The sequence below is a fragment of the Hoplias malabaricus genome, chromosome 14, assembly GCF_029633855.1.
Source record: "Hoplias malabaricus isolate fHopMal1 chromosome 14, fHopMal1.hap1, whole genome shotgun sequence".
NCBI lineage: Eukaryota > Metazoa > Chordata > Actinopteri > Characiformes > Erythrinidae > Hoplias > Hoplias malabaricus.
Window position 1 is genome coordinate 24345872 of NC_089813.1, and position 15887 is coordinate 24361758.

At 40.8% G+C, this 15887-nt stretch overlaps 1 protein-coding gene across 3 annotated transcripts in view; it reads left to right on the top strand.

The window, feature by feature from the left end:
* fbxl17 (F-box and leucine-rich repeat protein 17) overlaps window positions 1-15887 on the top strand; it is a 344974-nt gene that overhangs the window by 88601 nt on the left and 240486 nt on the right. For all 3 annotated transcript variants that reach the window (XM_066644895.1, XM_066644896.1, XM_066644897.1), the window contains exon 6: window positions 1990-2097. In XM_066644895.1, the coding sequence (XP_066500992.1) occupies window positions 1990-2097 (108 nt within the window). The remainder of the gene's footprint in view (window positions 1-1989; window positions 2098-15887) is intronic.

Sequence of the window (15887 nt, forward strand, 5' to 3'; positions counted from 1 at the left end):
GAATGCTCACAACAGCAGAGGGCACTTGTGCAGGCAACATGTTGATTCAGTGCCGAAACATAAATCTGCCATTACTTTCAGCTTTCTGCTTCAGACCCCAGCCTTTTTCCTTTCCACATTTTGCCTCAGACCTTGGCCGTTTGTGGCACAGATGTAAACAAGCGGGAGGAAAACTGAGAGCTCTTTCATGCGTTTTTGATGTTCACTTGCTTTTTTGCCTTTTCATTTGGAAGGCTGAGCAGCGGAGATGGTGTTTTGTGCGTGTTTGATGAAATGGTTTAAAACTCTGGTTCTCTGTGAGCAAAAGCTGCTTTCACTGAATATTATTTTTACCAGCAATATGAGAGTTTAGGGGATAACAAAACACAGATGATCAGAGTTCTGAGTAACTATGTATCTATGTATTGATTTGGAATCCATTAAAGGCCATTTCTCTTGTTCCTGCCATTTGAAAAAAATAAATAATAAATAAACAAATAATACCCCCCCCCCCAAAAAAAAAACAAAAAACTATTGCACATTGTCCACCTGGCTTTTATTCCCCATTTGAGACCTGTTTCACTGTACTTCAAAGTTATGGGTGTGTCTGGGTGTTGACAGTGCATAAGAGACTGTGATGATGGTGGACCCAGAGGTATTAAGACACAGAGCTAATAATACACCACCCACCATCCTGGTCTTGCCTTTCTATCCCTTCTTTATTTTTGCTGCCTTTCCTGTTCTTTACTCACTTTTCCCATTTGTTTTGGATCCCCACCACACAGCATCAGTTCCCTGCCTGTGTGCAGATTGATTTCAGATTTATAGGCAGTGACATACGTAGCAGAGGAGAGCTGGGGTAAGCTCCACAGCGCAGCACTGCTTTCAGCACTGTCTAGCAGTCTCCTCTCACTATTGACCTATAATGGAGTCAGACTTTAAAGTTTCCTTTTTTCCTTCTCCACCTTACAGTGCGGAACATCGCCGCCTTTCCGTGTGCCAAACAAACTCAGTGCCACTGTTAGTGAAAAAGGTTGATGTGAAGTTTTCTTCGGTGCCCTGTAATGTTCATAGGAACAATTGCCGTGCACTGTTGGAAGCATTGAGGGGAAAATAGGATTTTGCTGTTGTTTAACAACAAACTATTATAGGGAAAATCAGCACACACATCCTCTTTCTTTCTATTAAAACAGCATGCATAGTGTAGTTATCCCTCATTTACACTGGAAGTGAAATTCCATGTGTTTTTCAAATTTTCTGCGTAATGAAGTTCTAGCGAAACAAAGTATTTCACAGTGCCTGCTATGAAATGGAGCACTGTAGAAGAACGTCTGCTCCACATGGTGATAAAAATCATAGTTGGTGATATGGAAATGGCAATGGAAATGCAGTCATTGACTTTTTTTTATGAACCATGTAGATTTTTCATGAAATGTTGAAAGAAATATGGTTAAATAAGTAAATAAACACTCTACATTCAGTGTGTGTTCAGATACATTTAAGACAAATGCTGATCTCAAAGTGGCACAAAATGATATCCCAGGCATCAAGCTGCCTTTTAAGATGACCCTAATTGTCTTGCCCCATCTCCAATCACAGAACTGGACCTGTGTTTTCGTGAAAAGCTAGATCCAAGCAAAAAATATAAAAAATGCTTGAGGGTTTAGGCTTAACAGAGCTGTGACTCATTGTCTTTTAAAGGAACAGGTGCTGAAACCTTTCTGTGTTGTTTTGATCCAATCAAGGCCCCAGAACAGAACTGTGTTAATTTGTGGAATAATGATATGTCTCCTTTGAACTTTCCTATTGTATTGTAACAAAATTCAGATAAAATATGTAGAATTATCCTTCAAAATGCTTCTTACATCAAAGTTGCAGTCTGAGCATGGTTCTGACGTCCTACAAACTAATAAGGAGTTGACTCATTTGCATCTGTAAACAGGACAGAATCACATTCTGCAAGCTTCACATTTGTCTTGAAGTTCTCTTTTTTTTCTGTTCTCTCTCCAGGTGACGGACAGGTCAGTGCGGGCGTTTGCAGAGCACTGTCCAGAGCTGCAGTTTGTGGGCTTCATGGGCTGCTCCGTGACCTCGCAGGGGGTCATCCATCTCACCAGGGTAAGTGTTGTCTTCATAAATGAACAGAGCACTTTAAAATCAGCACAGTTCCAAAGCTTCACTGAGGAACTTGAACAAAAATGATAACAACGCTTATCTTCATGGGTATTACATAAATACATTATATGGCAACAATTAATAAAAATGAAAAGACACTTTGTCCTTCTTTGCTGCAGTAATGGCCTCTACTAGTTTTACTTTCTGTAAGGATGTGATGGCATTCCATCACAAGTAGCTTAAGGTACTTTTCCACTGCATTGGAACCTACACAACTCTACTTGACTCTGCACGGCCCTTTTGTTTTTCCACTGGCCAAATCTGGTCCCATGGGCCGATGCCTGGCAATAATTTCCAGCGCAATTCGAACGTGCAACAAGGAAAACTGATCTGTCAGAACTGGTGTGCAGAGCTGTGTTCAGTCCAAAAACAAAAACAGCACGCGAATACACGAGTAAACAGCACATAAATTTACCGCCATTGTTGATGTGGTTTTCAAAGCCTGCGATTCCCGTTAGAGGCTGGTTTTTGTCACATCACTGGCTCCATTTGGCAGATGGAACTGCGCTAGTGGAAAAGTGGCAAGCTTTAAGCGAGCCGTGCCGTGCCGAGTCGAGCCGGACTCATGAGCTGGAAAAGCACCATTAGTGAGGTCAGGTACTGATGCTGGATGGTTTCGGTCTGGGTCATAAACACCACTCTAAAACATCCCAAAAATATTGGATGGAGCTCCATTACTCCAGTGAACAGATTTCTACAGCTGCACAGGCCAATTGTATTCCATGCCTTTCTGTAGGGCTTATATAAGATACAGGTGTGCAACTAAACACCTGTGTCCACAGTGAGCACACCTACAAAAATCCACAGATTTTCTACTTAGAGATGAACTCACTCATTATGAGGGGTGTGTACAAGCCTTTAGACATAGTCACTTTCCCAGTATTCATTGTGATCTCAGGAAGGCCATCACACACCTGTTTGCCGTAGGTAATGAGTCCTGCCCCATGCCAGCCTGAATCCTTTTTCAGGGATTATTCAAACTCTGGTTGAAGTTTTCTCTTTTACTTTTAAATCTCATTAAAGTGTAATGAGGTGAATCGCGAAACGTAGAAGCTCCGAGAACACCCTGCTGTTTGTACATTACCATGCTAATGAGAGTGGATTCCGTGGTTAAAGATATCTCCCTCACCGTCAGATCAAAAACACTGCCGTAATTGCCTGAATGGAAATGATAAGGTAATGATATTCCATTTGTTTGTGTGTACCACTCCTCGGATGCTTTTCTCACTCGGAATCCGTGGTTAAAAAATGTAATTAAAGCTGGATTCACTGGTCAAGTGCTTTGGTCAATTGACCAAAAAAAAAAAAAAAAAGAAAAAGGCACTTAAAAACCAGCGAAAGCTTCTATTGTATAAACAAATGATATATGGGAAAACAAGCCTATGCTAACACACTTCCTATGGACCCCTATTGAACGGGACTGTTTGTTGTTCGTAACTAGAGTAGTTTAATTGATTTAGGCCTACATTATATAGCATCATGTATCGTTAAAGGAAATAATGTGAATCTTGTGATAGAGACATCGCTTACCTAAGCTGTGATCTGAAAAAAGGCTCAGCCCTTGAGCAGAGGAGGGAAACTCAAAACTGCTGCAGGTGTCATTTTCCTCCTGTAGGAAGGTCCTAAAAATATCATTACATTATACAATTCACCTGGTGTCGGCATTATGTGGCATAACAATTATTGAAATGAGGTCCCACTTCCACCTTGCTTTGCGCTGCGCTCTCTCTCTGGATTTTTATTTCCATTTCATTTAGCTCCAGAGCTGTGAATGGGAAATAAGCTCCCTCTCCACCAGAGGGACCTGCTTTATTCAGCAGATCACAGCTCAGGCCCCCTTTTCTCAGCTCCAACTGATACTCATTGAGCCTTTGCGTTCTGAGGGGGGGTGAGCCTATCAAGTGGTATGAAACAATGGAGAAAAAAATAAATAAATAAATGAAAAAAAGTGAATACGCAAGCAAAAGTTTGCGATGTTTCAAGAGGCGGACGTGTGATATTAGGAGCCACAAAAGCAAGATGTTGGAAATGAGCAGTGCGCCTTACGGTAACTGCTCTCGTGCTTACTTTCATCTTGCTTCCTCATATCGGAGCACCTGTTTTGAGAGAAAATCCTCCGAGCTTAGGTCTCGGGGCTGCCTGGCTCTTCTAAATAAGCCTCCTCCTCTTCCTCCTCTTTGCTCTCTAATGATCTCTCTCCAGGATCATTCAGCTCCTCCATCACTGCCATCCATCATCAGCAGGAGAAATGAGTCTCATTCAGGTGCGGAATTTTTGATGACTCTCCGGGCCGAAGGGCCTTCAGCGCACTCTTCATAGACTCGGGCGGGCTGCAACAGTTTGAGAAGTCATCAGAAAGGAGTCCATCACTTTGTATTAACTTTTCAGATGGCTCTGTTTAATATGCATTAAATAAGTCTCTCCTAAGCAAAGCGCAGATTGAATAAGAGCAAACGAGTTTTAAACTCGGAGGCAGAGGAGCTGTTACATTGACATTTGGGCAGTCGGACCTCGACCAGACGTCCCGTTTCCTCTTCCTTCAGCCCCTAACAACCTTTCCGAATAGGGTCTGCTGTGAAGCATATTTATTTTCCAATAGCCCAATACGTCTCCTCACACTTCCTCTCAGCAGAACAGAATTGGATCATTGTCAAGTAAGAGGAGGAAGATAAATCTGTGTCTCGTTTCTGCTCAGTGCAGTGTGCTTTCCTGACGATATTAATGGCTTCATTGAAGAGCATTGTTGGCTCTCTGTCCTTTGTAGTGGATGTGGACAATGAAGGCTGGCGTGCAGAGTCAGCGCCATGTCTCAAGACAAGAGAGGGGCAGCCGAGGCCTGGTGGTTAGGGAACTGGCCGTCTAACTGGAAGCTTGTGGTTCGAAGCTTGGGCAAGGCACCTAACCTCCAACTGCTCCCCAGGTGCCATGGCTAGGGCTGCCCACTGCTACGGGCATGTGTGTAAATTTGTGTTTCACTGCACGGATTGGGTTAAATGCGGAGAACAAATTCCTCTGTGTGGACAGTAAAGTGATACTAGTTCTAGTGTTAATCAAAGTTAAATTATAATAACATATTTTATCAAAAATCTAACATTTTGACAGGATATCTCTGGGTTTTCAACAACTTAATAGGAAGAATACTTACTTAAATTATACAAGACTGCTTTGATATTATATTTTCTCGACGGGAACACAACCTTGTTCATCAAAAACTGGGGTATGTGTTCCCACAGAAGAAAAATATTGTCAGCAATATCAAAACGTTAAACATTCTCCTGCTCTTTTGTCATTTTATGGTAAATGTTGCATAGTACTGAAAATGCCAATCGTTAAAAATTAAGTATGAATGAGCTACCTTGATGATCGCTAACAACGAAATCACCATTTTTAAACGATCTAAACAAAAACTCACATATATTTTGGATACAGCATTATCTTTATGAACAGAAGAAATCTATGCACATGCTTTTGCTTTGTCCTTGAAGGAACTCGTAATGAATGAAAATTACATTTCTTTTGCTTGTCAATTTTAAACTACTTAATTTTTAGGTTATCTTTTTTTTTTGTTGAAAAAAATCACAGTGATCATTTTTAATACTATGCAACATTTGCCGTATAATCACATAAGAGCAGGAGAATGTTTGTGTGGATTTTGAGCTGTAATTATGTGTTTCACAGAAAATGCTTTAAAACGTATTTGTACACCTAAGAGAATGTCAGCTGCGGTTAACACTGTGTCATAATTCCATGGCAGAAAGACCAGCAGGAATGGCCCTAAATGACTTAAATATCCCATTGAGAGTTCAGAAAGTTTTAGCTTCCTCTGCATGTTTATTTTTCTTGGAGATTTGGTTCTGACAGCGAGAAATCCATCTTCTAAGAATGGTACCTCCCTGAAGTGGGCAGCATGTGGGTGTTTTGGAAAGGACAGAGGTCAGATCACAGGGGTTACGTAGAGTGGAAAAGATGTGTGGAGAAACAGCTGTAGGCCTCGTCTGACACCCCCCAAGCAAAAGTGTGGGATTTCCGCTTTCTCTTCACTGTTTGAAGAGGCCTGATCCCTTCGCATCTTCATTCCTGCTTTGAGAAATGAGGTCCAGAAGCAATGTGATGGATCACTTGCTAATAAGTACACTAAGTAATAAAAGGGAGAAGAAATAGATAGAAGAACCTGCAATGGCCTTTCATTACTCAGCCCCCTGCAGCGTTTGCACTGGCACATGTATAGATTTAATACAGCATCACTCCTCCTCGTCCTGTCACACATACCGCGGTCATTTGGAAATGATTATCACACGGTCTGTGAAAACGCCTCCAACGGCCAGCTTTAGCCAAGAAACCCCCTCTTTACTTTGTTCTTTGAGATGTTTTAGATGGCCCTTCATTTTAATAGCTTTCCCTTGACTTGCACTTGCCCATCAATCTTTCTCCCTCCCTCTGGAATTGTGATACTGTACTGAGAAGGAGGGAAATAAGAAAAAAAAAATCCATTTAGATAAAGGAAGGCGAAAAACAAAAAGTCTGGCTGTGACAGTAATAACAAGAACCCATCTTTTGCCGGCTCTGTTCCTAATTTGAAGCCCTGAAGCCTGCTCGTTTTCTGCTGAGCACTGGTAAAACGAGCAAACAGAAAGCATCGCTCCCGGCCCAACATCTGAGAGCCGAGCGGAGGGTTCTGAGGGCTGGCCTCCGAGCCCAGCGCTATTAGCCTGATGTTTAAAAAACCCTAATCAACTCTGACTCTTGAATATTTTATTTTATTTAATTTTTTTATTATTTTTTATTTTTGCGGTTTTGTTTCAGATAATTTGGCTTTGTTTATTTCCCCCGCTGGCAGTATATGATGATTATTGAAGTTCCTGGGCTTTCCTGACCTCATTTCCCTTCCCCAAATTGAAGTGAAGCTGGGCGGGACGTGATTGTCCTTGTCTGACACGTTCAGCCTTTATTAGTTATTGCTCAGTGTGATGGTTTAGAAGTTGGGGTCAGAACGATTAACATTTAATAGATATGCCGTGTATTATATATATTCCCTGTGAGATCAAACGCTTCAGTGCGGTGCCCCACTGTCCTGAACTCTTTCTCGTGTCCTCACGCTGAAGTGTTTGGACTGTGTTCATGTGGTTTGTGGTCAGAGGGCGGTGGGCGGAGGCATCTCCAGAGTGTTCTCTCTCTCTCAATCTCTCTCTCTCCCTCTCTCTCGCTTTGTGTGTGAGTTTGTTTCTACCTCTCTTTTTTTGGTGTTGTATTTCTCTAGTTGGTCTCTCTCTCTCACTTACACTGTGTCTACCTCTCTTTTTTTCTGTTGTCTCTGTTTTTTCCTTCTTCATCTCACTCATGCTCTTTCTATTTTATCTTTTATTCCTCTATGAAAAGCTCAGCTTCCTCAAAGGCTTTCTTTCCCTTTGCCTTTTGCTCATACTGTTCCTTTTTATTCTTTCTTTCCCTCTAAGGCTATGAAGGTCTCTCTCTCTCTCTCTCTCTCTCTCTCTCTCTCTCTCTCTCTCTCTCTCTCTCTCTCTCAGGTTAGAAAGGGCCTTCGTTTTCTGTCTGATGCTGCAGCTCTCGTTCCATCTGTGTCAGTCTCTGTGGGTTGCTCTTTCTTTGTGTCTCCTTTTCTCTCTGCCTTTTTTCATACTGTCTCTCACTTTCTCTGGTTGGAAAAGCCCCTCTCTCTCTCTTTCTCTCTCTCTCTTTCTCTCTGCTTGGAAGGGGCCACTCGTCTCTTATCTGCAGTGTCTGACTGGGAAAGGCTAAATAAACAGGCTGCCAGCGGCCTTTGAGCCAACCTTGCGTGGAACGATAACCCCTAAAGTACACCAGGGGACGAGGGGCAGGCTGGGGGCCGCCAGAGAAGGGGGAAATTATTCTAATCAATTTATTCGCAGCCAACAGCAGCAGGAAGAAGGGAATTCTGCAGAAATCCCCATCCTGGCTGATTCCTCCATCCAATGGAAAAGAGCAGGGGCGAGAGGGTGGGAAAAGGCTGCGGCTAAGTTGGTTAAAAGGCTTTCATTATATATTCCACCCTTCTCCAGGCCCATTTAAGACCTGCAGATCTCTCTCTCTCTCTCTCTCTCTCTCTCTCTCTCTCTCTCACTCTCTCTCTCACACACACACGCGCACACGCACACATAAAGTGGTCTGAATCTTGAGTGGATTTCAGGGGCCGAAAAAGTGGGAGAATGTGACAGTAGGTGGGTCATCTACTACAGAGAGTGGAAAGCAGGGATGGCGATGAACTGCAGCCTGTGTTGTTTGTGTGAAAGGTGCAGTGTGTTCTTAAATTACTGTTGAAGTGTCCTGCCTTCGGGCCATGTCCGTGTCTCTATTTGTCTGCAGTCTTTGGGGATATAATCTCCGTATGTTTCCAAAAATGGTCAGCAGTTAATGGGTCCATGGGGGGCTTGCAGCACCACACTGATCTCATCCAGACTTGGCACATGTCACCTCTGTAAACCTCTGCTCTGTGCAGTAGAGGAGAAACACAACTGTGAGCTGGCCGTAGCTCCAGGGGACCTGAGGCCAGAGTCTCTTATCACACTGGACACAGGGAGACCTACAGGCCTGTCCACTGCAATCCTCTGCCTACACAGGCTTTCATACTCGTATATACCCAAATATATGAAGGAGATATTAAATTATACAGAAAATAAATAAAATAATATAATAGCATAATGTTGCTGTTCACTGAAAAAATACACGTTGGTAGGTGGATTGGTGACTCAAAAATGTCAATATGTATGAGTGTGTGTTACCCTGTGAAGGACTGGCGCCCCCTCCAGGTGTGTTCCTGTCTTGCGCCCAATGATTCCAGGTAGGCTCCAAACCCATTCCGACCCTGAACTACATAAGCACTTACAGACAATAAATGAATGAATATGAGTTTATGATTTATATAAAGAGTTTAATAGATTTTTTCCTGTGAATCTTGTGAATGCATTGTTGTCGATCATTGATCTCAGACTTTTTCTCGCAGATGCTCAGAATGGCTTGAAATCTAACAATAAATCTTTTGAACCATTCAACAATATCCCTTTGTGTTCTGATGGTGTTTGGCAACTTGATTGGGAAAATAACCCTGGCTGCTAACATTGCAATGGGATCATTATTAAATCACTCAATCCTACACTCTCAGAAAATAAGTCACGGTAGAGGTATAATACTGGCCACTAAAGGTACAAACTGTGTAAATGTACCTTTTAAAGGTACAACAGTGTTTAAAAGTCCAGATTTGTTCCTTAAAGGTACATTACATTCTCTTCTCCAGAAGGAGAGTCATATATAAAACCATAATAAAAGTCCTGGAGATGAAAGGGGACGTATTAAATCAACACCATTTAAAAATCTACAATTATAATAAAGTTAGGTACAGTAATGTTCCCTATTTAAAGGTACAAATATGTAACCTTGAGGGTACCACCACAGTGACACATTTTCAGACGGTGTACTTAAGACGTGATGAAAAGCCTAAACAAACTGAACATGGTGTAGTTCATGCTGAAGTTCCTCACGAACCAATGGAAGTCAAGGAGAGGGCCCTGAAAAAAAAAAAAAGAATGCAGCCATTGGGATTGTTTTCAGGAAGCATCTCACACCCCACTATATCAGCTCCCCTCACAGCACTGTTTTTTACGCAAGAAAAGTATGGTTTACAGCAGAGTGTAATTTTTGCTTTGAAGCATAATACCAGTTTTATGACAGAAGGACCACTCGTCTCAGTTCATGTGTTATTGAAGCCAGCTGTTGTTCGTGACATCTACAGAAAGTTTTTCTGCGGATTCGAGAGGAGCAAATCTGCTTTGTCACAACAGCACATTTTAATTCTGTTCTCTGGAGGAGAGTTCACGTGGTAGCATTTTTCAGTGTCAGGTCATAAATATGATTGCTCTTCTTCAGGGGTTCTACATTAAAGACTAGGTTCTACTGAGAAAACTGAGTTCTGTACTGAGTTCTTTTGAGAACTTGAGTTCAGTTATTTGAAAGGTGAAATGATCCTTTAGATTAATGAAGAAAGGGTACTTTACAGCACCAGAAAGAAAAATGTTCTGTTGTTACAATGTCACGCTTGTACAAAAAGAAGCACCATTTTGTCAGGAGAATTATTGGTCCCACTTTATATTAAGTGCCTCTAACTGTGTAGTTACACATGAACAGCATATGCAACAACAATGTAACTACTGATGAATTAGTACCTGTTACAGATGGATTACAGTAGTAAAGCTTATGTAAGTACATGTGTATCAACTTGAGTTTTGCCTTTTGTAATTACACATGTGGATCTTCAGCGTATTCTCTCGCATGTAATTACACAAGGTAATAACACATGTGTAATTACATTAGTAATCAGACTGGAACAAGATTTTTTTTGTTCCAGAAGCCTTTTCTGGAAGGTATGTATTAGCTTATATTATGACATTAAACTGAATTTGTCATGGTTTCTAACGTTTGGTTAATATTTATGTTATAGTTGAGACATTGTAACCAGTTTCAGCTTTAATTCAAGACTTTAATCAATGTCTTTAATTCATAACCCTTGAAAAAACATTGTTGTTTTAAGAGTCATCCTATCTATGCATATACAACCAACACAATTATTATTATTAATAATAAAGCACACTACATTTCACATTGTGATTTAATTTTCCCTTTGCTTCTTATTCCCTTTGTCCTCTTATTCATTTGGGACTGAATGTCAGAGACGTTTCAAGGGAGAATCAGAGTATAGATAACATGCTATTGCGACGTGTGCTGTATAATTGATAGAGACAGATCTTCCCTGCTTTAAGATCATGTTTCATGGTTTTGAACATGCTTCTCTGGTTCGGACAAGGGTGGAGAGAGTTTTAGAGACAGTGCTAGAGTGAGATTTCTGTCTTTCACATGTGGAGAACGACCTGTGAGGGCTCTCCTCTGGTCCAGAGACTTATCGCAGAGAGAGTGGCCAGAGTTTAGGGTTAGCTCCATGGAAACTGGCCTACTCTCACATCTCGACACAAAAAAATAAAACCCCATCCAAACTAGTGCTGAAGGAAAGTGGAACAATTCAAATTGACAAGGGAACTGAATGTGAGAGGAGCATGGCATTTGATGTTCAGGCTTGTGGGCACTCACACTCTCTCTTTTTCTTCTGGATCTCTCTAGTTTTTTTTATTGCTCACTGCCTTGTGCTACTCCAAAGACTAGAGCATATGCTTTTTTAATGATGCTGTGCACACTAGTATCCGATTGGCTTTGTTACCTGCAGCTGTGGGAAAGGTGTAAAGCTTTAAGTCAGATTTTTTTTCTTTCCTTGAAAGGGCCCCAAGAACAAGCTTTTCACAAATTGGGCTTCCATAACACGCTAAATTCTGTAACACCCTAAAATAATTTCCCAAAAATGACACTGTGAAAAGTTCAGCTTTTATTTGGCCTTGGGTGTCTGGCAGGAGCCATTGTCTGCGCTGACTTAAGTGGCACTTTGAGAATTTTCGTCACTTTGGGGGCTGCTCGAAGCACCAGTCGGTTTTATTCCTTTGGCCCATCGCTCTCTTAACACCCCATTAGTTAATGCCTCTCCTGCAACTTTTTAAAAAGTCCCACCGGGACCAGGCAGCTGATTCAGGCAAATAAATACAGTCATGTCCAGTCGGAGCTGTGGACGTTGGCCCCTTTTAGCTGTTTGATCACGCATACCGCTGCTCTAATGTAAGTGAGAGACTGTGTGTTGGAACTGTATTCCTCTTCTTTTATGTGAGAAAACGGCATAACACGATAATTAGATTGCGCTCCATAAAATAGCCATTTAATTTTTTGCCCTTTCTTCTGCATTTTTCCTGTTTTCCAAAGAAGACATAGTAGGGGAATTTCAGACATAGCCATGGTTTCACAGCGCAGACACCTATACAGGTTTTAATAAAATAAAAACCCATTCCTCTTTACCAAAAATAACATCAACTTTAAGTTTATTAATTCAGTGTTCAGGTATGATCGGTGGTGTTTGGCTTGGATGCACTTTTTTTTTTTTACTTTATTGATTTTCATGTAACCCTCTTAATCATTTGAATGAAGTTGGAATGCACCATAGTGAATATATTCCACATTATATGATTGTGTTAGTATTGATTTTGGAATAGGCTCTCTCTTTTATTTGTTAAGAGACCGTGGGGGATTTTTAGACCTCAGGACCTCTCTGCACCTGAGCAGTCAGGAAATATAACTCTCCGTTTTCCATCACTGCAGAAATGACAGCAGTTTCCCATGTTTTTACAGTGCTTTTATTGTTTTTTTTGGAAGTGATTAAAAACGTAGGATAAATAAATGCCCGGTGCGGCTTGCCCTGAAGCTCCTGGGTGATGATTAATTCGGTGGGTGTCGAGATAGTGGTTGGACGTGTAGTTGGCCCGGAGAACAGCTGCATTTCACAAGTTCCCTGTGTTTTTATTAACACGGTGAATAATTACACGCATTGGCAGCCAACACCGAGCAGAACGCCACTTCCGTGCAGTTCCCTGCCAGGGTTTTTTTCTTTCTTTCTTTCTTTCTCCCTGCCACAGTCTTCTTTTTCATGGCATACTGGCGATATTAATGAATCATGTAAACTCAGTGTTTTGCTGAAGCTGATGAATTGTGAAATGCCTCCTTTTAAAGGGAATTGATTATAATCGATCAAAGTATGAAGCAAAAAAAAAAAAAAAAAGCAATATATTTTGGAAGCGTGATGAATTTGTCTAATTTAAGCATTCGGCCTGAGTTTGTTGTTTAGTTTAAATGTTGGGGATTTGGTGGAGTAGGGGGTTGTATTTTTTCAGAATGTTTTCAACGTTCCCCCTCTCTCTGGAGAGTGTATTTAGAACAGGACGACTGCAGCAGAAGCCTGGAGCTTTTTGGGGATGGAATGAGGAGGGTGTTTTGGAGAAGCTGATTTCATGCACAGCCATGAGCCGGAGCTGTGCATTCATATTCAGCAGCAGAAGCCAAGCAGCAGCCATGGAGGCTGGAAGAGAAGGCCAGGAGTTACTCTGCAGCAATACCTTCTCTTCCCCAGCCATTATCAGTCAATTCCACCTCCCCTGCTTTTAATGGGAGGCAAGAAAATAAAATAATAATAAATAAATTCCAGTTTTGTTTAGCTGTGCTCTGTTTTACAAGCATGCGTCTATGAATATTGCATGCTTTGTTGTAGGCTGTGATTGGGCAGATTTATCTTCAGCTCTGTTACTGATGTCCTCCTCCTAGCCAGTTGCTTGGCTGGGAAAATGCATTAAAAAGAATGGGAAGGGGAGGAAAACGAAAAGCATAAACAAATAAAAAATGCAGAAAGGCCGCGTGATAGAGTAGCAGGAGCTCAGCGGTAGCATTGTGCAGCAGATTTGTTTGTGTGCTGCTATTGCTACTACTGTTGTGACAGAAAACAGCCCTCTATTGTCAGTGAGAAAGAGAGTGAGAGGGAGAGCGAGGAACAGTGTCCACAGAGCAGTGCACCGCTCCTTGCTTATTTGCAGGTTTCATGTCTTGACGCCCTTTTGTTTTGCAAACAATGCAATCACATATCCCCATGAATAATTTAGCCGTTCGATACGCAGTCGGTCACTGGGGCATGCGGAGACTGTGACTCAAATGTGTGTGTGTTGTATGTGTATTTCAGCAGGGCTACGCTGGGCCAAGCTTTGTGTATTGTAAACACTGCATAGTTTTGAGAGTCCAAAGCTGGAGGGATTCACATAATTAGTTCTCATTATATACTAGAGTGACATAATTCTGTCATTGTAGTAATGCAGTGTGGTTTTTTTTTTTTTTTTTTTTTTTTTTTTTTTTTTTTTTTTTTTCCTTTCTTTTCATTTGCTTGGGGTGTGTATTACTGTATGTCGGTTGGGTACTGAAACTGAACCATCTCGCTAAAATGAACTGTTGTGCAGGACCTTGGCACAGTATTCAAATTCAAAATAAACAAGGAGTCAAGCCTCTTAAAATATATTAAAATAAACAAAAACATATCAGCCAAAAATGAAAATAAGTAGATTCAGTTTGTCAAACACACAAACAGTAATCAAAATTATTTTTAAATATTTAGTGTAAACAGAAGTCCAAGATAAAATCTAGCAGCTGAACCTTAGAATAAACAAATACAATCAGTAATCAGACATTGTAAACATGCAAATATTTAGTGCAATTCAGAATAAAATGTAGCAGCTGAAAATAAGAAGCTTAAATCGCTTGAATAGAAAATGAATAGATCGGCCTATTCATCGGTCTATCAGATTTATCTGATACCAGATCCAGGTAATTTTGTTAATGTCAGGTCCGATATCTGATCCCAAAATCGGATCTGTGCACCCCTGATTTCAACTCGCCTTTGCGCTCTCACATAAAAATAGGCCCAGTACTGTGAGTGGAGAGACTCAGACAAGGTTGCGGACGATTCTAAAGTTGGCACTCTGCGTGACACGCAACACAAAATCATAACGACTCGTTTTATTCCATGTTTTCAGACTTGGGCAGACTGATTAGATTGTTTTCTTTTACAGTGTGTGGGTTAGTATCCCCAAATAATGTGCAAATGCACTCAAAAAGTCAGATTTTCATAATATGTTTAATGAGAATAAGTCAAATGGCAAAGTTTTCAAAAAATTGGAGTACAAGATAAAGATAAACAAGACTTAAAGAAAGTTAAGGCACAGTAAAATCAACACTAAGTAATAAAAAAATGATCTACTGTTGCATTAATGATAAATATATAAAAGATGTTCACTTATTTAACTTATTTATTTGTATTGTATGGTGTAATATAATATAAATGTATTAAAATTTATTTCAACATAGACCCTCAGAAAGAATGTCACTATGGTGGTTCCTTTTGCTGTCCACCTTGGTGGTACCTTAAAGGGAACATATTCTGTACTTTTAAATAAGGACCATGATTTTAAAATGGTGTTTATTTTATATGCACAATTTCATCTCTATGACTTGTACTGTTTTGTTTAATTTACACAGTTCTGTAGTAAAATCTTACAAATATTCCCATCTTCTTCTGGAGAAGAGAATGAAATGAACCTTTAGGGAACACAACTGCACTTTAAAGCCACTGTTGTACCTTTTAAAGATACATTTACACTGTTTGTATCTTTAGTGACAATAACATATCTCTATCATACCTTTTGAGAGTGTATCTATGTTTATATTTGCTTATTGTTTTGTCTCAGTGGCATCAGTTCTCCCTGGACATTACGCCTTGGCCTCCAAAATATCTCCTACAAAGTTTGGATACCTCTGATTTGTGGCATTTTCCCTAAAGAGCCTATTTTAACACCTAATGTAGAACTGTTTTGCATTTGTTGTGAGTCTCAAACAGAGGGGTAGAGGTGACTGGTTGTAACTCTAGCTGTAATTTATGTTGAGTCATACTCCCATGTCTGATGGCATCGCCTCCACTCCATCTGCTGCTTGCATTTCCCTCTTATTGGGTCCAGTCCAAGCCAGGCATCACTAGGGTAATACAGCTCTGGGCTACTTTACTTAGCATTTTGTTTTGCAGTCGAGTAGTTGAGCTCTTCTGCTTTAATTAGGGTCAACTGCTACAACATGTCTCTGTAAACTGAGGAGCTCTCTGACTGCCGCCTCATCACAAACTCGAGCCACACTTTCGTCACAACACTGAGATCTCCGTATGGAAGTGCTCTCTGCTTTTCTGCGTCATTTCACACTGACCTGTAGCTAAATGACTGGTTTACAGAGCAGGGCTGTTATACCGAGGA